This window comes from Pteropus medius, unplaced genomic scaffold (genome assembly GCF_902729225.1).
Source record: "Pteropus medius unplaced genomic scaffold, Ma_sr-lr_union100, whole genome shotgun sequence".
Lineage (NCBI taxonomy): Eukaryota > Metazoa > Chordata > Mammalia > Chiroptera > Pteropodidae > Pteropus > Pteropus medius.
Window position 1 is genome coordinate 17,825,102 of NW_024344378.1, and position 24,136 is coordinate 17,849,237.

The 24,136-nt window shown below is 48.8% G+C and overlaps 2 protein-coding genes across 2 annotated transcripts in view; one reads left to right on the forward strand and one right to left on the reverse strand.

The window, feature by feature from the left end:
* Positions 1 to 17,923, forward strand: part of COL17A1 (collagen type XVII alpha 1 chain) — a 48,699-nt gene extending 30,776 nt beyond the window's left edge. The window contains exons 29-57 of the mRNA XM_039871280.1: positions 324 to 386; positions 1,612 to 1,647; positions 1,908 to 1,979; positions 2,791 to 2,817; positions 3,828 to 3,863; positions 5,767 to 5,802; positions 6,049 to 6,129; positions 7,522 to 7,557; positions 8,094 to 8,174; positions 9,089 to 9,142; positions 9,289 to 9,330; positions 9,495 to 9,548; positions 10,112 to 10,171; positions 10,430 to 10,456; positions 10,741 to 10,770; positions 10,868 to 10,933; positions 11,237 to 11,287; positions 11,811 to 11,936; positions 12,512 to 12,649; positions 13,161 to 13,229; positions 13,605 to 13,745; positions 14,372 to 14,461; positions 14,563 to 14,673; positions 15,201 to 15,347; positions 15,618 to 15,965; positions 16,531 to 16,668; positions 16,908 to 16,970; positions 17,108 to 17,188; positions 17,538 to 17,923. Of these exons, the coding sequence (XP_039727214.1) occupies positions 324 to 386; positions 1,612 to 1,647; positions 1,908 to 1,979; positions 2,791 to 2,817; positions 3,828 to 3,863; positions 5,767 to 5,802; positions 6,049 to 6,129; positions 7,522 to 7,557; positions 8,094 to 8,174; positions 9,089 to 9,142; positions 9,289 to 9,330; positions 9,495 to 9,548; positions 10,112 to 10,171; positions 10,430 to 10,456; positions 10,741 to 10,770; positions 10,868 to 10,933; positions 11,237 to 11,287; positions 11,811 to 11,936; positions 12,512 to 12,649; positions 13,161 to 13,229; positions 13,605 to 13,745; positions 14,372 to 14,461; positions 14,563 to 14,673; positions 15,201 to 15,347; positions 15,618 to 15,965; positions 16,531 to 16,668; positions 16,908 to 16,970; positions 17,108 to 17,188; positions 17,538 to 17,590 (2,357 nt within the window). The 3' untranslated portion in view covers positions 17,591 to 17,923. The remainder of the gene's footprint in view (positions 1 to 323; positions 387 to 1,611; positions 1,648 to 1,907; positions 1,980 to 2,790; positions 2,818 to 3,827; positions 3,864 to 5,766; positions 5,803 to 6,048; positions 6,130 to 7,521; positions 7,558 to 8,093; positions 8,175 to 9,088; positions 9,143 to 9,288; positions 9,331 to 9,494; positions 9,549 to 10,111; positions 10,172 to 10,429; positions 10,457 to 10,740; positions 10,771 to 10,867; positions 10,934 to 11,236; positions 11,288 to 11,810; positions 11,937 to 12,511; positions 12,650 to 13,160; positions 13,230 to 13,604; positions 13,746 to 14,371; positions 14,462 to 14,562; positions 14,674 to 15,200; positions 15,348 to 15,617; positions 15,966 to 16,530; positions 16,669 to 16,907; positions 16,971 to 17,107; positions 17,189 to 17,537) is intronic.
* Positions 17,924 to 20,046: 2,123 nt separating this feature from the next.
* Positions 20,047 to 24,136, reverse strand: part of SLK (STE20 like kinase) — a 45,760-nt gene continuing 41,670 nt past the window's right edge. Inside the window, 1 exon segment of the mRNA XM_039871281.1 lies at positions 20,047 to 23,687. Within this exon segment, the coding sequence (XP_039727215.1) occupies positions 23,541 to 23,687 (147 nt within the window). The 3' untranslated portion in view covers positions 20,047 to 23,540.

Sequence of the window (24,136 nt, forward strand, 5' to 3'; positions counted from 1 at the left end):
CCAACTCGCATGATTAAAAAGGAAATTAATAGTAACGATACTTGTGCCTACAAGGGGCAGCTCTCTGTTGCCAAGAAAATAAGACTCATATACATACTCCTTTAGACCAGGCGTGGCTCTGGGCCAGAACTTGCCTGCTGCCCAGGGGCCACTGACCATAGAATCTAAGCAGACACTGCATCCCCAACATCCGGTTGGCACCCCAAGCTGATCAGGTTGGGGAGGTGGCGGGCTTGGAGTGGGCAGGGAGGATGCAGCGTCCTACCACTGCCAAGGACGTGAAGCTTGGAAGCCTCCAACCGGCCATCCCGTTTCCTTTGCAGGTGAGCCAGGCTTGAGAGGTCTGCCTGGTGCTGTGGGTGAGCCTGGAGCTAAAGGAGCAATGGGTGAGTGTCCCGAAGGAGCAAACGCAGCAAGTCTGCCCCATTCAGGTCATCGTCATGGCTCTAGGGCTGAGATACTTCTAGAGCCACTTCTTCTGTTCTCATATCTGCCCAACCCCTAGTACAGGCTCCATTTACAGGCCGTTCCTGGGCCTTCATACCCTCTGGGGCTCAGAGAGTGGCAACCATCACTATGGATTTCTCACTGCTGTGGTTGGGGGGGCAGGGTATGGGGGGTATGGCAGGACATGGCCTCCACCCTGCTCTCTGCCTCTAAGCCACCCAGGAGGCCCCAAGGGAGGACAGAAAGGTGTTGGGGTCCTTTGGAACCCATGATATTCCCTGATTCTCCAGGGCTGGTCTCACAGCCGAATCCAGGGTTCGACCCTTTTGCTGACCCTTACCGAGGGGCCTGGGAGCCAGGACGTGGGAGCTGGCCAAGGGCCCTCAGAAGGCCAGGCATTTAGCACCGAGTCCCAGAAGGGTTTAAGCCCCACCGATGGTGCATGAAGTGTATTCACTTTCTCATTCATTTAACAAATGATCAGGAAGTGTTGACTGCATGCAGGTTGCCTTGGTGGGCAAATAAGATGCTTCACTTCCCTGAAAGGAAGATAAAGCCTATAGGGGGTGACAAGTGCCACAAAAAGTACATCGTGCTAGGAGGATACGCAGGGAGATTTCTTCCAACCAGAGAATGAAGGCGGTGGCATTTCAGATTGTCTTAAAAAGTAAGAAAGATTTTAATCGTGGTCAATTTGGAAACTTCCGTGCAGAGATAACAACATGGGGGAGGAAAGACAAAGATGCGGGGAAAGGCAAGACTTGGTCCCAGAAGGACCTCAGAGAGGTTGGGATAATGCCCAGAGCGGAAGGGACAAGAACTTGGAGGACCTTGACTTGCAGGACTTCGAGTACCTGAGGCAGGCATTTATTGAGCATCTGGTGTGTGCTGCGTCCTGTGAAGGGCACTAGAGATGCAGTGAGGCGTTGTTGAGCAGCTCTTCACAGGAAAATAAACATTGGTTTAGGAGAAGAGGGCAGGGAGACAGCTGCGTCCAGGTGATGTGACAGAGACCAGGCTTTCTCCGCACTGGACGGCTAGAGGAAGGGCCCATGGGCTCCCTGCCTGGGAGACAACCTGATGTGAGGCTGCTGGGCTGGAGAGGGAGGGTGTCCCAGAAGTAGCTCCTGGAGTCACTGACACACTGTGGTTCTGCTTCCCTAGGCCCTGCTGGCCCTGACGGACACCAAGGCCCAAGAGGTTGGTCACTGATCGGCTCCCCTCCCTCTCACTGCCTCCCCTGCCTGCCACCCTGTGCCCTGCCCACATCCCCTAATCATAACACCAGAGGGGCATGTGTCATGTGGAAACATGCAGAGCCCAGGTCTTGTTAGTGTTCTCCTCCCCACCTGCCCGCAAGTCACTCGGCAAAACCCCGAAGAAAGCGTCGACTAAGATGTGCCGGCCTGTTCGGCTTTCCTAGAAGGAAAACATTCGCACATTGGTCATGCTCTCTCTAGGCGAACAAGGTCTCACAGGGATGCCTGGGACCCGAGGCCTACCAGGACCTTCTGGAGACCCAGGAAAGCCAGGTACCAGAGTGGGAAGAGGGAGCCATGCCCTTGCTCTGTGTGTGTGTGTATGTGTATGTGTGTATTGACTGATATGGTAGTAGTGGCCGTAGTATTGACTTGTGTGTGTGTGTGTCCCCAACCTACAATTATCAGAATCTGGCAATAGAAGGAAGGCATGTAACATGGCGGAAAACAAGGGTTACAGAGAGAAGAGAACAAAATTATATGTCTTAAAAATCACAGAGCTTAGCCACCTCAAAGCTTGCTCTTGTGGAGCCTTCCCATGGCTCCTCTCTCAGGGGCTGGCCATTATAGACCCTCTGCCAGCACACACCAGATCTGAGCAGAGACACAGTGGCATCTCTGCCAAGGCCCAGCTCAGGCCGGAATCCTGGGGCATTGAGCAGGAACAGCCAAACCATGCCGAGAAGAGAAGCAGGAGGCGAGAGTTGTTAATTCGTCAGGCTGGCAGGGACCAGGGGCCTCCGGCTCCTTTAATGGGGGGGGGGGGAAGCGCCCAGTTGGGAAGCCTGGAGAGAACCTGGGGGCATGGGGTCAATGATTGTATGAGATTTCTAGATCCACAGCTCTTAGATGCCAAAGAGTCTGTGGTCCCAAAAGGGCTAGGGACCATTGCCCGATGGAGCAGCGGGTCACTTCACCTCCAAGTGCAGGACCTGCTCTCCAGCCAGCGCTGGGGGATCCTGGAGTCTGGTGGCCCCAGACTCGGGGTTTGTCCTCCCGCCCCATCGATCCGTCCAGCTCCTGCAGCCGAGGGTGCAGCTCCTCACCCCTTCAACTCCCCCCTCCTGTGTTTTATTTTCTGTAGGTCTCACGGGACCCCAAGGACCTCAGGGTGAGTCACTGGGTCACTCCCACCTCCAAACACCACCTGCCGAGCCTCCCATCCCAGCCTTCCTGAATTCCGCAAGCGCCTCTCCTCCAGTCACCTTAGAGTTTCCTCTCCTCCTCCCCTCAGCCTCCCAGCAAAAATGAGTCCAGGTCCTAGTACTGTGAGTCTTGTGAAGAACCTGAGGAAGGAAAAGTGTCCATAGAACAATCTAGAAAGCCATTCTGGTAGAAGTGAAGTTAGGTCATGTGCCATTTCTGTCTGCCTGCGCCCTGCTCCCTTCTGGTGCAGGAATTCCCGCAAGGAGGCCCCAGGCCCGGGAGTTCTGGGAGTTCCGTCGGTCCCACAGAGGCCGGCAGCTGCGCTGGGTGGGAGGGAGCGGCAGCTCGCCGCACACAGAAGGGCCCAGTTTCTCTGCGACAGCTTCAGTGTCAAAGTCGGTCCTATAGTTGGACCAGTGCGCACGCATTTGGATTTGAGAAGTTGTCACCATACCCAGCCCCAACTCCTAAAGGAAATAAAGCAAAGACGTAAAATGAAATCAAGCAGCAGGTCCTCCCAAACTCTGAGTGCACAGGGACGTCCTTCAAATGCTCACTGGTGGAATTCAGCAGACAAAAGCGAGAAGTGGGTGCTGCCTCAGCTCTAGGAAGCCCAGCCCCTACTTCCCTACTCTGCAGGAGAGAGGTGGGGACAGTGGCTGCTTTTCTGACTGCTGGGGGCTCATAACCCAGAGGGACTTAGATCCCCCAAAGCTAAGTCCATGGGCCTTTGCTTCCCTCGAGCCCAGCTGTTGCCCCATTTCCCAAGAAGGGGCTCAGTCAGACAAAGAGCTCCTGGTCCCCAGCCCCCGCCCCAGGGGCCGCCTGGGCTAGAGCAGAAGGCAAAGCCAGATAGGTCTCCAGATTCCCATAGGCCACTGTGGCTGTGCCGTAGGAAGCGCTAGTTACTAGCAGAGGGTGCCTGGAATTGCTGGGCCTTACTCATCCTGACTGACTTGTTTTCAATCACATCAGGACTTCCTGGGACCCCCGGCCGACCAGGGGCTAAAGGTAAGTGATTTTCCAGATTAGATAGTCCTTCTTTCGCTAGTCATTTTTGCAGGAGGGGAAGGATTGGCAGGAGGGAAGCCCCTCTGCCCAGAGCCTGGATCAACAGTGGCATCTAGTGGCTTCAGTCCCCTGCCGTGAGGCCGGGAAGCCAGAGACTTGTTCTGATCAACAGAGCCTGAACCCTCAAGCGCTGGCAGCACCCGCCCGCCCTGGCCCAAATCGTGAGCCTCAGTATAGTACCTGGGCATCTTCAGGCTCTCGCTGGAGGAGGATCTGAAAGTGTGCTGCCCATCCTCCTCAAGCCAGTCCACCCCTAGCTTACCTTTAAAATGTCCCCCTAATGCCCTATCCCCCCTCACCTAGGCTTGGTCCCCATACTGTGACATTTCCCCAGGACAGGAACCACCCCCTCTGGTTTTATCCACACAGGGGGCTTTAATCCAGGAAGGGAGGAACATCTAAGATGCCGTTAAGAGGGAAAGTCGTCCCTGGGGTGTGACTGGAGCGGACGTGGAGACCCCCACACAGAGGGTGGCACTCTTGTCCTGTTTTGCTCCCCTGCCATTGTCCAGTTCTGCACCCTTAGACCCCAACCTTGAGCCAGTCCAGGGATAAATGATTCTAGGGACTTCTTCTGTCCCTGTGACCTCCTATCCCTGAACCCTGATATTCTATGGAGCTGTGCTCTGTCACGAACAGTCACTGTCACCTTGGGGAGACCCAAGGAATAAAATAACTACTTTCCAGAAACTATTTCCAATGCCTAGTTGGGCCAAGGAGTTCTTTTAGGACAAATAAATGTAATTAAAAAACAATAACAACTGAGTTCGCACTTCCCAGACAGATCTCTGGGTCCATAGGTCCTTTTATGGATTGATGGCACCTTCAGTTAGACACGCACAGGTTTGCAGATTCCCCAGGATACCAGGCACCCCGTCCTTGAGGGCCTGTGACTTCCTGCCTACGGGGAACTTCAGACCCTCCCTGGACAATGCACACAACAGATGAGCATTTTACCTAGTACTGGTAAAATGAACCCCGGGGGCTGGCGGATGGCCAGCAGAGGCCCACCCTCCACTTCCCCTCGGAGGGAAGTCAATATCATCCCCATGTGCGGGTGACCGAATTGCTCACAGACCATGGGAAATGACAAAAGGGGCCCCTGAAAGTCCCCAGGGGAGGCCTTTTCCATCCTCTGCTTCGCTCATTTGGCTCCTGAGTCTGGATTTCCGAGATGGCATCTGGTAGGCAATACATGTGGCACAATGTGACTCCGACATTCCCTTCCCGGAAGTCCTCCGTGTTTTCAACCCTCTAAAGCCACAGGCAGAAAAGAGATCTGTTAACATTTACGTAACAGAGCTTACCAGCCACAGAATCCCCTTTTAACTCTGCACAGCTCCTACTACTGTCCCAGAGAACTAGCGTCTCAAGGGGCACCCTGGAACCAAGCCCTACCGGGAAGGCTCACATCTCCGTCCTTTGACCTCTCAGTGCATTTCCTGCCTTAGGCCATTCCCAGTAAGGGCCTGAGACAGCTGCTGAGATGCCATCTGTAGAAGACTGAGAGTGAGAGTGGGAATGCCTCCTGAGTCAGCCTCATTCCAGCATCACTAAAAGGCAAACTCTCTGACATCCACCAATGAAGCCCCTGCATGGAGTCCCAGCTTCTTCCAAAAGCGAATGTGGGCCAAGATGATCAATACTTCGGCCTTCAGGGTCTCCAGTGCAGAGACTGGTGCTTAACGCGTCCTGCACACTCCCCTTAGTTCATTAAAATGCCATTAGCCTGCAGTTAGAGGCCCAAGAGTGGATCTCAAATGCAATCAGAAGCCTTGGAAGTGATTTATTAGGCCACGAACTGATCCTGGGAACAACCACTCTCCTTCTCCTCCCCTTGCAGGTGAACCAGGCGCTTCAGGCAGGATCATGACTGCAGGTAGGCTGGCCCTGTGTTGTATGTTCTCATATACCCAGCATCTGCCCCAGCTCTGCCTTAACAGCCTCCAAGAAGTGCCAGTCTGTGGGAGCTTTGGGCAGGACGCAGTGCTGGGCTCTTTCAGCAGTGAGGCGGTGCGGGGGAGTTTAGAAGTAATGAGAGCAAGAGGTGCTGGCCTGGCATGGGTCCCAGTACCCCTGAGCCGGAAGAGTGGGACTCAGCGTTCCATGTGCCTTCTGTTTTCAGAGGGGTCATCGACTCTCACCGTCCCAGGCCCTCCGGGACCTCCTGGAGCTATGGGACCCCCAGGACCTCCAGGTGCCCCAGGTCAGTCCATTTTCTTGCTTTGCCCCAAATCAGCAGTAGGCCTTGGTTGCATTTGAATGTAGCAGCATTCACCCAAATCCTGAAATACAGGGCAGAAACTGGGGAAGTAGAGCAATGAGGTTGCTGAGAAAGCCCCCTCCCAGACGGCCGAGAAAGCCCTCATCACACACCAGCGAGTATCCCAAGCACTGCATAGGCCACAGCACTGTTGGAGGCACGAGCTGGTATATGATTTGCCCAAGGTCACTTGGCTAAGAATTAGCAGAGTCAGGATTTGGCCCAGATCCTTCTGCCTCCAGAGTCAGTGTCTAGCCAGTCAGAGTGCTCGGTCCTCAAACTACATCCTCCTGAAAAACAATTTGATAATATGCATCAAGGGCAACAAAAATGCTAGGAATCTAGAGGAAATATCCCAAAATTGTTCAATGATAATGAAATTGGTTATAAAAATATGAAGATTTAAAGAAATTTGTTAAGAGATAAAGGTATTATTTAAAAGAGCAGATTGCTAGATAATGTGTGCTCTGTGGTTACAACAATATTTTTACCAGATGCAAAAAAAAAAACTGCTAAAAAGAAATAAAATGCCTACAAGTTAAGGAATTATGGATAATACCTTTTTCTGTTTTTCCAAAATGCCTGTTATTTTGTTATACAGTTGACCCTTAAATAACATGGTTTGAACTGCACAGGTTCACTTATATGTGATTTTTTTCAATAAATGTATTAGAACATTTTTTGGAGATTTGTGAGAACTTCAAAAAGCTCATAAACAAACTATAATTTTCTGAATAACGTCTTTTCTCCAGCTTACTTTGTTGTAAGAATATAGTATATAATACGTATAACACAAAATAAATTGACTATTGATGTTATTTGTAAGGTTTCTAGTCACAGTAGGCTATTAGTAGTTAAGTGTTTAAGGAGTCAAGGTTATACTGTGTAGGGGGTCAATGCCCTTAACCCCTGTGTTATTCAAGGGTCAACTGTATCTACTTTTTAATTCTTTAAAAATGTTCGTGTGTAAATACAATATTTAATTTAACATGACCAATGCAAGTATGGACCAGCCTTTCCTCTTGATAAGTGCAGTGAGAGAGGGGACACTGTGGGCATTTAGAAGTCCCTCATCATTGGACAGTGTCGGAGAGGGCAGTCCTGCCCATCTCAGGGGCCCGGTGCCTGGCAGAGGATTTCCCACTAGGATGGACCATAGGGCTGGTCTCAGATTGCTTATTGCTCTCAGATAAGCACACCGACCTCTTTGAGCCACGGTTTCATGCCTCATAAGGAAGCTACATGTATACCCAGGACCTGCCTTTCTTCAGTTCTTTCTAGAACTGTGACCCTAGAGATGTGACAAAATCTTCTCTTTTCCAACCCCATGTCCAGGCCCTGTCGGTCCAGCTGGTCTCCCAGGACAGCAAGGTATGTCACATCCTGAAGGAACACATGACTGTGGACTCAGTCGAGAGGGCTTCCTGCCCAGACTAGACTTGGGCTCTGATCTTTAAGTGAAGCAAGAGACATGCATTTGGAGAAGGGGGGTGAGCGGGTGACACAGTTCTTCACCTAGGGCCTTGCAAGGCCTCAGTTGCAATGGTGACACTGCCTCTCATCCCCTTCCATGTCTCTGAGAAAGTAGGGGTCCTTCGGACGGGGGATTGAAGCTCTGTGGCCCCCTGGTCAGGGTACAGCTGTTTTCACAGGCCTCAGGCCTCTTGTGACAAGATCTTGACGATCATGCCACTGTCCAGAGATTTATCCAAATACCAAAAAATAGTCAGGCTTAGGAAAAGCTGATCCACCTCCTCCTGGGTGTTTCTTGGCTGACAGGACAGTTCTCAGCCAGCTTGCTGGCCTGCCCTGCCCCAGACACCTGGGCCGCTGCAGCCCATCCCGAGGGAAAGCACTGACCGGTTGCTGTGGGGGTACCCACCCCAACTCTGTGATCTCCCCCACAGGCCCGCGAGGGGAGCAAGGAATTGCTGGTGAATCCTTCCTTAGCAGCAGCAGCAGCTCCATCTCTGAGATCCTCTCTGCCCGTGAGTGCCCCCATGTTCTCCAGGACAGGTGACGCGGGGCCCAGAGTGGGAGAGACACCGGTGCACTAGGGCTGTGGCAGCTGCACCAGTGAGCCGTGAGGAGCCCCAGATGTGGGCAAGGGCAGCCAGTTCCTCTGGAATGCAAGGCTAGCAGAGAAGGAACAGCAGGGTTTTTGTCAGCTGTGGGGATGAGTCCCTGGGGATGGGGCAGCTGTCAGTGAGGTCCTCAGAACTCCGGGAGGACCAGGAGTATGCGGGGCCTCCAAGTGAGCCAGACATGGTGAGTGTCCCCAACAGAAATACTGCATCCCCCACTCACTGGGGGCAACGACAAGGGTCTGTGGGTTCTCAGTCCATGGGAGGGCCAACTCCCACGTCCTCCTGTTCCCGAAATCCTTTAAAGAGCCCAGGCAGAGATGCCACTGGGCCTCCTACACTTGGGCACCTGAGCATCTGGACACCTGGACAGCAAAGACAACAGCCAGCCCCGGTCCAGCAGTCCCTATGTGCCAGAGATTGTGCCATGTCATCTCACTGAGTTTTCATAAGGCCCTGTGACACATGTGATATGTGTCTGGTTTACAGAGGAGGAAGCTGTGGCTGAAAGAGGTCAAGAGCTCACCCAAAGTCACCAACTAGAAGCGGCGGAGCAGGGATTCAAACTCAGACTATCTGACGCTGAAGCCACATTCTTAGCCATCGCTCGAAGCACCCATATTAGCTATCAGGGAGTTCAACAGCAACCCTGCCCTGCTTCTGAGCAAGGGTGCCCCTAGTAGAGGGTGTGCTTGAGGGTCATGTGCTCTGACCCAGGGCTTGGCGTGTGGGTGCGAGTGTAGCCTGGCGAGGGGTGAAGCTGGCAGATAGCAGCTCCACGTCAGCTTTTGCTCATTTCTATTTTCTTCTCTCTACAGAGGGTCTTGATTTACGAGGTCCCCCAGGCCCACCTGGACCTCCTGGGCCGCCAGGTGAGCATGTCGGGGATCTTAGGAAGGTTAGGAATCTTGGGGGCCAGGGAAGTAGAGGCACTTAGTGAGGAAGCCAAAATCCTGCTCGCAGGGGCGGGGTTGGCTCTCTGGGTTCAGCACCTCCTCTTCCTCCCTCTCTTCTACAGGACGTGCCATTCCAGGCCCCCCAGGCCCTCGAGGACCAGCAGGTGAGAGCAGAGCTCCCTGGTGGGAGGTGCCAGATGATGGGACCCAGAGCCCAGGCTTCCCCTGGGCTGGCTCTTAGGAAAGAGCTTTCCTACCACTTTTCCTGGGCAGAGAGTTCCTGGCCCACCTCTTGACATTAATAAATCTTGATGGTTCTCTTATCTAGGGGAAGGCGTGCCAGGTCCGCCGGGCCCACCAGGATCTTTCCTGACCAACTCAGGTAATGTGCAGTCAAGTCACACCTGTCCCCACCTCAGTCCTAGCCCCAGTACATTCTGTGGTCACAGCATTTGGCCTTCCTGACCTAGTCACCACATTTCCTCCTGACATTACACTGGTGTATTTGCATAAATTCCATGCCACCTGCTGCATGTAGAGAGGGTAAATGATGCCAGTCCTGCCTCCCTGATAGTCCCTGGTAGCCTAGCCTGAGGGCGGGAGTCAGTTCTGCGGTTGGGGAGATCTGGACTGGAAAAACCTGATTCCTGTCCTTGGGGAGCCCCAGTTTGATAAAATAGGCAGGACACATGGACATGAAATGAGATCAATGCCAACAGTAAAATATAGAAATATATGGAAATAACTTTAGAGCAAACATTATCCCAGAACTTCTCTCTAGTAGAAAATCAGTCCATCCATCCATCCATCCATCCATCCATCCATCCATCCATCTATTTGACAAATATCGATTGAGCATCTACAGTATGCCAGGCACTGTGTTAGGTGCTACTCCCTCATGAACATCACTGCACCCACATTCAAAACTATTTCTTTCCTCTGCAGAGACCTTCCTCTCTGGCCCTCCAGGCCCACCTGGCCCCCCAGGTCCCAAAGGAGATCAAGGTGAGAACAGCATCTTGACATTAAGATGTGCCTCGACATATGGGACTGGTGGCCAGGAACACGGGGTGTGGGGCGCACGGTGTTCAGAAGCTCTACAGAGAATTCCCACCTGCGCATTGGCCCGGTGGGAGGAGAGGCATGAGGAGCCCCAGGCTATGTCTGCTCCAGCCCTAGAGCCCCATCCTCTCCCCATGGGCCCCTTGAAGTCACAATAGGTGGTTAATACATGTCTCACAACTCTCTGCCTTCTTCCCTCAGGTCCCCCAGGCCCCCGAGGACACCAAGGTACAGTAGAGCTGGCATCAAACAAAACCAGGGGTGGGGGTGAGCGTTGGGGTGGGAAAAGCTGACCTTCCAAGAGACTTGAGCAAAAGTAGATCGGAGTGTGTGTCTGCCAGTGGTTGAGAATGTGTGTGTGTGTGGCCGCTCTAGGTACTGCCCAAAGCACAGTGCAGCCCCAGCAATCATGAATCTTGCAGAGCCTTGGGAGGGGAAGGTGCTGTCTTGGGCTGGGGCCTGGGGAGGGAGGACAGCACAACTGACCTCTGCCCTCTCACTGCGTCCCTCAGGCGAGCAAGGCCTCCCCGGCTTCTCCTCAGGTAAGTGCTGAGTCCCCCTCCCCGTCCCCACTGCAGGCTCTGGCCAGAGCCGCTCCCAGCCCTGGCTGACTGCATTGTGTGTGGTGTTGGCTTCCAGGTTCCAGTTCCCTCGGACTCAATCCACAGGGACCACCCGGCCCTCGCGGACCCAAGGGTGACAAAGGTCAGTGAGGGAGCAACCAAGAATGTGGTGAGGAGTGTGGTAAGGCTGGCCCCCCAGAGCCTGACTAGTGAGCAGCAGGCACTTGGTGCTAAAGCCTTGGGAGGAAGAAAAGGGTAAAGAAAGGAAGGGGCTAGAGGGAGGAAGGGTTGGGGCTGTGGGGACACACAGTTTCTACCCGAAGGGAGCTCGTGGTGTCACAGCAGAAATGGACTAAGAGAGACGCTGATAAGTGTGGTCAGACTTAATAAGGGAAGGCTTCTCAGAGGAGGTGATGTTCACGGGGCTTCTTGGTTTGGACTCCAGGTGATCCCGGAGTTCCAGGGTCCCCTGGCATTCCCGGTGGTCTCCTTCAAGGTAAGAACCAAAGGTGACCAAAGTTCCTCTCCCCTTCCTCAAGCAAGGCTGATGATGCCAATGCGGACACTGATTCCTTCATTCATTTATTCATTCATTCGTCCATGATTCATTGTTGATTAGGTACTTTCTCCACGTGCTAGGATCTCTGAGCTGCCTTAAGGAGGTTGCAAGTTAGTGGGGGCAGGAGGGAAGGACCCCTGCACGACAAAGATGGCTAACAATGCACATGACAAAAGATGGAGACAGAGCAGGCCCAGAAGCCGGGCTGTTTAGAGATGAGGGCAAAGAGCAGGTTGCTGAAGGGTTTGGGCTGGAGAGCTCCCAACTCTGGGCCCCTTGCAGACAGTGACTGCTACAGGCACTCCTTTCCTCTCATTTTGGGGGGGCCCTTCTCTTTGCCACTGTCCTCTTTCTCCTACTGAGAAAGACCCTCCCTCCCCAGACCATAGAAGCAGTGCCTGGGCCCCTTTGTCTGACCCTAAGGTGGAGAGACCAGCTCAGAAGGCTTTCTTTCTTCCAGGGGGATCATCATCCAGCACCATGTTCATGCCAGGCCCACCAGGCCCCCCTGGACCCCCTGGTCCTCCAGGTTCCATCAGCAGCTCTGGCCTGGAGATTCAGCAGTACATCTCTGAGTACATGCAGAGTGAGTGCCCGGGTGGCAGTCGGACTGTGTGTGCATGCGTGTGTGTGTGTGTGTGTGCGTATGTGCGTGCATACACAGCCGTTTCTAAGGCAGACCCAGGTCTTCCACCCCTGGAGCTGGGACTGCAGGTCCGTGAGCTGCTGCCTTCTCCTGGCTGTCCACACACATGGCCTCAGCCTCGCCCCAGTAGAGGCTTGCTTACCCACATGCTTACCCACACGCTTGTCCACATGTACACACGGCTACACATACTATCACACATGTATACTCCCCAACCCCATCCCTGTGCCCCCTGTGGACGTGAGTGTGTGATTTCTGCAAATGTGAGCATTAGGACTTTGTCAAAAGTGCAGCTAACTAGAGTCTTGGTGGCCCATAGCCCTCAAGTACCTCCTGACCCAGCATAGGCCCCTCCCTCAGTGTCTCCATTTGTAACAAGGGGTGTCTAGGCTCCCTGCTGGCCCTGCCTTGGGCCTGTGTGTGGGGTGGGGTAGGTATTTCATCAGGTTCTTTAGGTCCCCTCCACAGGGAAGACATGCCCACTTGGGGACAGGCTTGACTTTCTTTTTTGGCAGGTGACAGCGTTAGGTCCTATCTGTCTGGAGTTCAGGGTCCCCCAGGCCCACCTGGTCCCCCCGGGCCTGTCACCACCATCGCGGGTGAGACCTTCGACTACTCAGAGCTGGCAAGCCTCGTCGTGAGCTACTTACGGAGTAAGCCTCTCTCACTCCTGAAACAACCCTTCCCTCCAGGGTCCACTTTTGTTCTTGGAATCTCATCTCTTAATTCACTGCTGGCTTTGCCCTTCCTCTGAACATGATGTTCAAATCTGAATTCACGGTCATCAGGCCACTGGGAGGGAGCTAGCTTCAAAAAGGGTTTGTCCAGATGAAGCAACACTGCAGGGCCGTGTTTAGTGAGCCTTCTCGCAGTGGATGAATGTGTCCTAAGCATGTGAAAAGGGGTCATTTGGGTTGGCAGGGTCTCGTGGGAGTTCGGCTAAGGGCTGTACCTGGATGAGTGTCTCCTGAAAACAAACTGCATTTCTTACCAAGCAAAAGCAAAACTTTGACTTTTCTGTGTTTTCAAAATAACTTCCTGTGCCCTGTTCAATTTGTCTCCCCCAAATGGAAACAGACAGTTGGCCAGGCCTTTGTGATTCTGCAATAATGGGGGTGTTGCTTCAGTAGGTACACAGGTAACCCCATGTTTCCTTTCCCACAGCTTCGGGGTACAGCATCAGCTCGTCTTCTGCCGCCATCTCTTCTGAAGACATCCTAGCTGCACTACAGCGTGAGTCGCCTGCGGCAGGCTGGAGGGCGGAAGCCCCTCTGCTGTCCCCTGGCTCCCCTTGTCAGGCACACCTTGTCCCTCTCTGAGTCTTATGGGCTGCAAAGGGTAGATGGTTCTTCAGGACAAGAGGCCACTCCCTAACTCCCAACCACTAGTGAGTCAGCAGCTGACTGGAAAGGGGGCAGCAAATACCCTCAACCCATGCTAGGTAACCAGGCAGGTGCCCCTTCAGGTACTTGGGGACTTGCTGGTTTCCTCCTGTGGGCCTGAGAGTGAGCTTGCATGTCACTCAGCAGCCAGTCCGTGTGGGGGACACCAGGCAGTGGCTACCCCACGGCCCAGGTGGGTCCATGCTAGCGCATTCTCTCCTTTCAGGGGACGATGTGCGTCAATATCTGCGTCAGTACCTGATGGGCCCTCGGGGTCCCCCAGGGCCACCAGGAACCGGCGGAGAATGGTCCCTGCAGTCCTTGGACTATGCAGAGCTGAGCACTCGCATTCTCAGCTACATGTCGAGTGAGTGTCTGTCCTCTGCAGGCAAGGGTGATCGGGAGGGCCCGGGGTGAGGGCATGGGGCTAAACTTCTCCAGAATGGCCCACTGACCTCTCCCGTCAAGCCACACCAAACCCAGAAGGAGTGAGCTGCACTCAGAGCTTTCAAACCTGTGGCCCCAGGCAGGTCAAGGAGCCTGGCAAGGGAAGCCAAAATGAGTGTCTTGGGCACCATCCTGCTTGGAGTTTGCACACAACTCACACATACACTTCTCTACAGAGCGACACAGTTCACATGCACACTTCTCCACACACACTTCTCTATACACACACACCTCCCCCCACACCACACATACACTGCTCGACATGCACAAACACTCCCACGCACCTAGCGGGAGGAGGGATGTGGGTCCTTTTTAACCCGCATTCTTCCCACTATCTACCTGGGGCCCCTCTTCCTCGGTGTCGTTACCCAGGATTGTGTCTCTGCGTCCATCTTTCTGCTGGTCCCTTCCTGCCGCCCCCTTTTCCCTCTCTCAGCCCCACTTCTATTCACACTGCGTCTGCCTGACTCCCTCCCTGACAGGGTGTCTCCATTTGCCTTCCCTGGCTGATCTGAATCCATTACAACTTGGGATTTTGTTCCTCAGGTTCTGGAATCAGCATTGGGCTTCCCGGGCCCCCTGGACCCCCTGGCTTGCCGGGGACATCCTATGAAGAGCTCCTCTCCTTGCTCCAAGGTAAGGCTGAGCTGGGGACATCTGTCCAAGCGGTTTGGGACAGAAGGCAGAGCCCTTGGCCCAGGCCATGACTGACTCCTTGCTTTTCCTTGGTGTCTCAGGGTCTGAATTCAGAGGCATCGTCGGGCCCCCAGGTCCCCCTGGGCCACCGGGGATCCCAGGCAACGCATGGTCCAGCATCAGCGCGGAGGACCTCTCATCTTACTTGCGTAGTAAGGCGTGGGGAGCAGGGGTGAGGAGGGCAGAGGGCTGCAGCCAGCCTTCAGGGCTCCATGGGTTTCAGCAAGGGCGGGCATGCGTTTAAGCCAGTCACCAGTTACCAAGTCCTCCTGCAGCACGTACACGGCTGGGCACCGGAAAGGGGCGCATGAGCTTTGAGGTGCTTTCAGCCTGGGCAAAGGGCAAAGTAGGGAGTGTTCCCAGGTACAGCCCTTAGAGAACTCATGAGCCAGGGTGTGAGCAGGTACCAGGGCTGGAGTTCCAACTCTCAGTGACAGAAAGGCTGAGGGGGAGGGAATATGATTTGGGTTGAATGAGGCTTAGACTTGGGAGTGGGCCAGTAGAGAGCAGTCATTCCTGGGTGTTGCTCTGAGCCTCTGTCATTCCTCCTCCCCTCATCCAGGGGCCCCACCTCATCGCCTCCTTTCAGAGAGGGGCCCACATGGGGCCCTGAGCCCTGGCTGGGAATGCAGTGTTCTCAGCAGGGTGACCCCTGATCTTTCTCTTGCTTCCCATGCAGCTGCTGGCTTGTCATCCATCCCAGGCCCTCCAGGCCCTCCTGGACCCCCAGGCCCTCGAGGGCCTCCAGGTGTCTCAGGAGCTCTGGCAACCTATGCAGCTGAGAACAGCGACAGCTTCCGGAGTGAACTGATTAGCTACCTGACAAGTAGGTGCCCCGAACATCACTGTCCCTCCTCTGTCCCCTTTTTAGACCTTGCTTCTCCCTGTAAGGGGAGCAGAAGGTACTTGAAGGGCCCTGGGAGGCCAAATACATGAGAAGAAACTGGGGAAAGCCCAGTTTCTTCCCAACCAGCACAGTCCTGCTCGTGTAAAAGTGCCTCAATATGCACATCCTGCTTAGGGCTGTTGGGACTCTTAACTCCCACCTCTTTCCACCCAGACCTGAGCTCCCGCTAATGCAGCTTCCTCCCCACAGGTCCTGATGTGCGCAGCTTCATTGTTGGACCCCCAGGCCCTCCGGGGCCCCAGGGACCACCTGGAGACAGCCGCCTGAGGTCCATGGATGGCTCCTACAGTCAGGGTAGCAGCTCCTCACACAGCATCAGCCGGGGCACCTCCTACAGCTCTTCCATGGGCATAGGAGGTGCCAGTGGAGGCTCCCTGGGTGAAGGGGGTGCCTTCGGCCCAGACCTTGGCTTGGGCCAAGGATATGGGGCAGCAGCAGGTGGCATGTACGGTGGTGATGGTGGATCATTTGGAGCTGGCTTTGCTGGCGGTCTGGATTACAACGAGCTGGCTGTCCGGGTGTCCGAGAGCTTGCAGCGTAAGTGGGGACACTTTGGCCTCGGTGCTAGTGGGGGCAGTGAGAGGAGCATGTGAGCATCTCCACATCTAGGCTCCAGAAACTCCTCTCATTTTTAGAGCACCTAGGCTGTGAGGCCAGCAATCCTAGAATCTGATGGACAGAGACTGAAGACAGGAGGCTCCAATCTAATTCTCAGCCAGCTTAGTTCAAGGGGCTGCAGTCAGGACCAGAACCTTGGCTATGGGGAACAGAGCATGTTGGTGTCTTTGTTCTTTGCTTTCCCACTAACTTGTGTGGGTCTCAGAAGTCTTTATGACTATAATGGTTTTCTGCTGGGGCTGAGGGAAGGCTGATGGCTAAGAAAGCCTTTCTCCCTGTACCTTATCAGCACAGCTGTGCAGGCAAAAAGCCTTTGATGAAAGCCTACTGCAGCAGAAACTGGTGCCAGTCATCAGGGGAGGACAAGAAAGCCACAGGGCTTTTCCTGTCACTTAACCTAGTTTAATTTTATCGGGGCTTAGACAATTATAGGGTGCTGTACTTTCACTGTGAAGAGGGTACCCACACATTTGTGTTTTTACAGGTCAGGGCCTACTGCAAGGGATGGCCTACACTGTCCAAGGCCCGCCAGGCCGGCCTGGGCCCCAGGGGCCTCCCGGCATCAGCAAGGTCTTCTCTGCCTACAGCAATGTGACTGAGGACCTCATGGACTTTTTCCGAAGTAAGGATCTTCTGTTTTCCCAGCCCATAACTTGCTGCACAGTCTCACATGGGGCCTGCTCCACAGAAACTACTCTCCTGAAAAACTTCACCGAATACCTGAGACGCTGAAAATCTGGCAGATTTAAACTTTGTTTTCCTTCTACAAGCCCAAACTCTACCACCACCTGTGTTACAATCACTTTATCTCCCCAGCTTCAAGGGCGATTGCTAGTCTAAAACCATCTTTCCCCCTTACAGCTTATGGAACCATTCCAGGACCCCCTGGGCAGAAGGGAGAGATGGGCATCCCAGGACCGAAAGGTAAGTGGTGGCGGGAAACAGCCACCAGGATCTCATGTAACAACACTCTCCTGCTGAAAAGCAACTCCCTTGCCAGTGCTATGCTGTTCCTCCAGGCCCCGCAACTGTGCTTTACTTAGCATGCTTTGTCCTCCTAGGTGAGCGGGGCCCTGCTGGGCTACCTGGCCAGCCTGGGCCACCTGGCCCTCGAGGGCACAAGGGAGAAAAAGGAGACAAAGGTAAGCCTCAACTTCCCGTTTCTGGGATACTAGGAGGACAATTTGTTCCATAAGGAGCCTGGAAAAATAAGGCAAATGCTAATTACTAAAGGCAGACCCTGCCAACATGATTTGCATAATAATCAAACAAACAGCTAGGGAGAAAGGAAGGAGAGTGCCAATTTAGGGAGGAGAAGGAGAAGCAATCTGGTAACAAAATAGGGTAAACAATTTAAATCGATAGGCTTTACAAAAGAGTTCATCTTTCAAATTAGTTTTACAGTAGTCATAGTTGTCATAATTGCCCGAGCTAAAGTCTCCAGAGACCACAAGATACTTTTTAATCTCTTACTCATCTTCTAACTTTCAGGTGACCAAGTCTATGTTGGACGGAGAAAGAGAAGTATTGCTGTCAAGCCATGAGCTACCCGTAGCAGAGAACATCCACCGGACCAGTTCTTGCAATGGCTTACGGTGCTTTGGTCAAAATGTCTCCAAAGAGTGAAAGCTGGAGTCTCAACATCCTACTGACACAGCATAGCCAAACAGTCAGCTAGAACACTTATTTTAGTCTGGAACTTTATATATAAATAATTCAGTCAGAGACATACAATCTGAAACAGCTTCGCTGGGTAGACCCGCATGGCTGCAGTGTTGTAGGAGGGGACTGACTTCTCTGCTATCTAGACCTGAGTTCCTTGGCTTCTTTAACATTTTGTTCAAGCCCCAGCCTAGGAAAGCCAGTTACATTTAAAAGCCAAGAGTCCTTGAGCTTTCCCTAAAAATGAGCCAGAAAAATGGCAGATGGGAAGGGAATGTCTTCCTGGGGGCGACACTTGGCAGGGGATATGTCCTGGTTAATGCCTTAAAGCTGTGGTATCGGCTCCCTCCTCCCCTGTTCACTCTACATTCTCTAGTCACGGAAAAGAGCTGGCTAAGAAGCAACTCTTACAACTGAAAAAATTAAGAAATTCACCTCCCCTGAAGGTGGTGACAGGGTTTCTATTAGTTATTCTAACTACGTATCATATCCCCACCTGCTTACAAAGTTTCATTGCAGCTGTGATCTGTATCTATAGGTCCACGCTAGAGTTTATAGGTATCTCATACTGAACTAGACTGCAGCAAAGAGGAAAGGAAGGGCAAGGAAGAAGAGGGAAAATAGACTACATCTACTGCTGGGGAGACGTCACTTCTGTTCTGCACTTAGGAAATGGCACTGGGGACTAGGCGCAGTTGGTTTTTAAGCACTTTTCAATGTCTAAAATCAATGTGGTCTATTAGATGAAAAGTCATTTCAATTGTAAAATTTCCAATTAAAGGATTTTTCCCCTTTTTTAATATGTGTACTGTGATCCATCTAACCAAAATAAAAAAGAAAGAAAATATTTTGAGTTAATTGGGTTTGACCCTAACACTATTACAAACACATGAAAGCAGAACTGGTTGTATTTTGGGACACAGTTTCTTGCATTTTAGTTATTGTGATTATTAAAAGCAGACCTTGATCTGCAACTAATAACTCAATTTGGGCCATTACAAAGCATCTGAAGGATTTCCCTAAGCATAAGTTACTTGAAGAACAGATGAGCAACAAGATTATTTTCAGTAAATGTAGTGATTTATCCTGGTGCAAAGGAATTATAATGGTAAGGATAGTAATATGGAATACCAAAACTCTTATTAAGGAAAAACACACAAATATCAAATGCCCCACAGAAATGCAGAGTAAAATCAGACAAGCAAATTCAGAAGAGGCTATACTTGCCAACTTTTGAATTTGGTTACAAACTCTAACACTCACTCAATTGCTGGATAATTTAAACTGGGATTAAATGAAATCTACTTCAACACCTCTACTTTTCTAAAAGACTGAGTTAATGTGGTCTCTCTTGATTATCTCACATCCTATCCTGGGAAAAAAAACACCACTTAGTTCTACTATAGCAAACAACTGCTAGCAGCAACCACTAGTCAGTCAAGCACCAAGCATTCTATATTGTCTGTTTGCCTCCTTTATTATATCCTGATCATTACCTGCTCTGAATCAATATGGGAATTCTAAAAATTGAGTTCATAAAGCCTTCAGAATTTGAAACAACTTTTTACTGTCTAATGAAAACTTATTGTGTATAATAAATGACTGCATTGTGCCTCTTTAATATTTTAGTTTTACCTAAAGGCTGAATTCATTTAGTTTTGTAATAGTAGCTTCAAGGGCTCGAGTATTATAAGCCCTTTAATAATTCTTATCTTGATTAACCAGACAGATGAGTTTTCCCCTTCTTACTAGATTTACCTTCCTAAGCCCTCCAAAAGTCTTCGTAGAGTTCTACGATCAAGTGAAATAGGGTAAAAGTCCAAATCTGCTTACCTTCTCTGGACAGAACCCAGAAAGAAGATGGGCATATGTAAGTCCTCAGCTGGATGGCAATGACTCTGAGCCTCTTTGTTTCTATTTAAAAAGGTTAAGAATGAGCTCAATAGAGTACAATGCTCCTAGATGAGGAAATGACATGCTTTGCCTCTCTCCAGTTAAGCTGAACACTTGCCAAATAATGCTTCCTCGTGTCTGCTGAATCTTGCATGAAGATATCAATGACAGAAAGAAGTTATTTTTAGCAAAAGTGAAGTCATATGGTCTGTGAAATGCTTGGTGAGAAAAATAATCCATCCCAAGGGGGGAAAAGGAAAAAAAAATGTATACATATATATATATCGATGGAAATATTTAAAGCACCTCTAGTAAGTCTGAAAGAATCAGAAGACCTGGAGGACTGCAAGTGTTAAAATATAACTAGGACCACAAAAGCTGCAAGATGTTCTCATGCAGGACAAGCCAGCTTCGACAGTTCTCAATAAAAGACTGCTTCTCAAAATAGATTAAGAAATAACTTTATTTTTTCATTTGTCAACCCCATGATTGAAAAACATGTTGCTCCCAAGGAGACAAGAAGCATAATCTGAAACAAAATTCTGAAAATTTAGCTTGTGACATTATTACACTGCAAATCAAAGGATCACAAAAAGCTGCAGCCAACATTTAAAACTGGTATAACATTCTATCCCAAGCTTAGTAGCAGAAATTTTAAAGCTATATCAAAACCATGTCAGCCACAGTAAAGCAACAATAGAGTCATTAATTGTTGTGCCTTCAACGTAAGATAAGCATTTAAAATATCCCATTTCCTATAAAAGATCATTTCCTGGAAAAGATTTATTTAATCAGAAAACTATTAGAACTGGAACTAACTCTCCTCTTCCACCTCAGTTCTAGGTTTTTCTTTAATCAATAATATCTCTAGCTAATCATTTGACAGAATTTGGCTTCTCAGAAGAGACTTTGTCATTTAAGCACAGTGTGGAATGGGAAAAAGTGTGTCAGTACAAGGAAACTTAGAAGAGTACAAAAGACAAGTCACTTCTGAAACTCGCTGATGCTCAAGAAATCAGAGACCCTCCATTAAATTGGGTCTCATATGCCTGAGAGCTTTGTGCTTGAGGAAACACTACTTAGAGGTAGCTCTGGTTCTGGTTAATATTTAAGTACAATTTGCTGTATCCTGTCACAGGAAAGTTCTAATAATTTCAGCAAAGTATAAGCACTCAATTTCCTCCTTAACCACCCTATAGCTTCCCCATAGAAAAGGGTAAGAAAAAGCTTAATTGTGACTCCATATAGAATAGCAGCTACTTCAGCAATTCACACCCAACTATGGATTGACAGGACTAGGAAAGGCAACCTGGTGCAACAAGCTCTATGAGCTGGACCTGCAGAAGTGTGGTGGTCTGGTGTATTCGCAGCATGCAGGGAGAAAAGGGGAGGGTGAGTAATGAGGGTGCACATTATGAAGAATTTCTTTTATGCATTTCATAGCACATTCTGCCACAGCAAAAAAAAACAACCAAATAAGGAATGGATTTCACTATACACTTTGATTTCAAAGAAGTCTGAGCTCCTCCCCTACTCCCCACCTACACTTCATGCAAGAAAGATGTATTATCTATCTGAATATAGAGCCTAACAAGAAGTAGGCAGGGATGAGTACAAACAGCATATTCTATAATAAAACACTTTTTGAAAAGATTTAGGTAACTTTAAATATTAAAATGAATGTTTCACCTCTACGTATGCATCATTTTGTAGCCTTGCTCCCACATGAATAGGTCATATTTGAAAGAGGACTCGCACATAAGCACTGAATCCAAAGAGCAGTTTTAAGGGATATGCAAGAGATGTAAATAAACTTACCAGAGTGTCAACCATTTTACTCCGAGCCTCCTTCCTTTACTCAATGCTCTGAATGTCAAGTTGAAAGGAATAAAAAATCAAATGTTCAGACCAAATTATGTGCCACAAACTATTTTGTACACAGGGTATCATTTAAATGATACTGAAAAAAATGTCTATTGCCTGAAGTATTAACTTTTTAAAAGCCAATAAACTGAAAATTTCAAAGGAGATAGTGGTATGAGAACCTTCCTCTTCTCTCCCTCTTAAATCATTAAATACACTGAGTTAACATTATACTGTCATTTTTATCATAATATAAACAATTTCCATCATCATCCTGAATATTACTTTATAAAGATATATATTTTAAAAGGCTTTCAAAACATTTTCAACCCAGCACTTGGGAATAAAGCATTATAAGAGTTTTGTATACAGTAACACATTCATGTGATAAGTGTATGAATTTACAACCATACAGAATATATATGTATATATATTTATATAAAAAACAAGCTTGGCCAGAGTTAAGGCTACCTACAAAGTTGTCCAAGTAAATTTTTCTCATCAAAACAATTACGAAATGAAAATTACACGTGCATTTTTAAGTCATCTAAACCACTGACGAAATAAGGTTCAGCATTCAAAGTTTTCAAATTAACTGCAAGAAAGTGCTACAGATATTTACATTTTCTTAATATGAATCAGTGTTCCCACAGCTACATTTAAATTTTTCACCAGCCTCAAATGTAATATAACTAAAAACAAACTTGTACAATTCAGTACCTAGTACTCTTAAAAGAGAACAGGTTACAAATGGTGGGCAGCAAGCATCACTTACAAATGTGCTGTCTCACACACTGCAGAACAGTTCATAATACTGTTAGACCTGACACGTGCTTGAAATTCTAAGCCTCGAGAGGGACTAAGAGTGAGCATTTCATTAATAATTACACATATCAGCAACCACATGATAAAGGTTTCAGGCTTTTCCCACTCAAATAAATGTAAATAATTTAAACATGGAACAAAATAAAACCAACATATAAATGACTTTATTTCAAAACAACAAAGTCATTTCCGAAATTTACCTAAATATTTTATTTAAATTTTTAAAAAGTATTCTGAACAAATGCTTCAAGATTAATTTCAGAAAATACATTTATAAATGTAACTCAGAGCCAGTATGCCTCTGACAGAGTTTTCAATGAACAGAATTTGCTAAGATGGGAGAAGTCATTTAATCAACTCATGTATTATTTTTAAAAATAAGCTAGGACAGGTAAATCTGCATTTCTTTTAGTTTGGTGAGTTTTACATTTCCAATTTGGATATCGAAAAGCTACCTTTTATTCTCATCTTTTCAACTTTGTACAACATGTTTTAGGATGAAAATTTCTATCAAACGGTAATAGGAGCAAGATTTAAAAAACAATAATGCTTAATGCTAAAGGTGATTTGTCCCTGTTGAATCAAAAAAGAAAATCCTATTTTAGACTCAAATGAAATTTAGTGTTTTAGGCACTATCTTAATAAAACTAGCACCCTTAATTATTAGCTCATAAACAGGTAATTATTTTAGACTAATTATCAAAATAATTTTTCTCTTTAAAAAGACTTGTTGCTACTTAAAGACAAAACAGATTTATTTACTGAATCAGTATCATATTTTGAGCAACTCATAGCTTTTTTGTGAGAGCTGATTCACCAAAAGAAAATTATTCCAACTCTCAACAGCAGTTTCAACTACAGAATTTAGGCATCATTGAGAAATTAGATCAGGTAAAATGATATTTATTAATACTCAGTGATGTAACAGGTTTTTTTTAAATAACTTTAAACATATCTCTTAAGAGTTTTGCAGGTAATAGTGTCTAAAGAATACAATTTTTTAAGATTAATATACAAAATCACCTTAGGGAATTACTGCAAGATGCTACTTTGCCAACACAGCCCAGCATCTGTCTTAGTTTCTTTCCCTTCATCTTTGCTAAACAAAAAAGACAAACAAAAAAACAAAACACTTAGAAGGTGAGGCAGGTGATTGTCTTCGTGCACTCTAATATAGACTGTGGCAGAGGATGAACAGAACAGAATGACATATTTTAAAAGCCAAACCGGACCACAGAATGCTTCCCATTGTTATGATCCAGTGGAATGCAAGCTAGGAATAGGATAGAATTTGGAAATCCGGCTCTGTGTTGATGGATTAAGGCACTCAGACTCCCCGGTCATTTTAAAGAACACTTCCTGTTCCTGCAGTTTCCTGGCAAATTCTTCTTCCAGCGTCTTAAAAAGGAAGGGAAGAAGAAATATTACAAACAGAATTTACTCTGCTGGACAAGATAAAACTATTTGCCCCAAACAATTTCTCTGTATATTATCCTAAGGAAGACCAGACTGCTCAACAGTTAGGTTCATAAGCTGTACACAGCCCTAGGTTCAAGCCTTGGCTCAGCCATACGAATGAATAGCAACCATTCAGTGAACTCTGACCACAGCTCAGGTACTGGGACAACTGCTGTATATACATCACTTCTTCTAACTGTCTTAACTCCATTAGGCAGGTAGTATCATCCTCAGTTTACAAATGAGGAAAACTGGGCTTAGAAATGACAAATTAATCGGTGTCAGCACTGAGATTTGAACCCAAATCTATATGACTTTAGAATCTGTGCTCTATATAACCCCTACTATACAAGTTTTGGAATTGTCCTTAAATATGCAACAGCCATGAC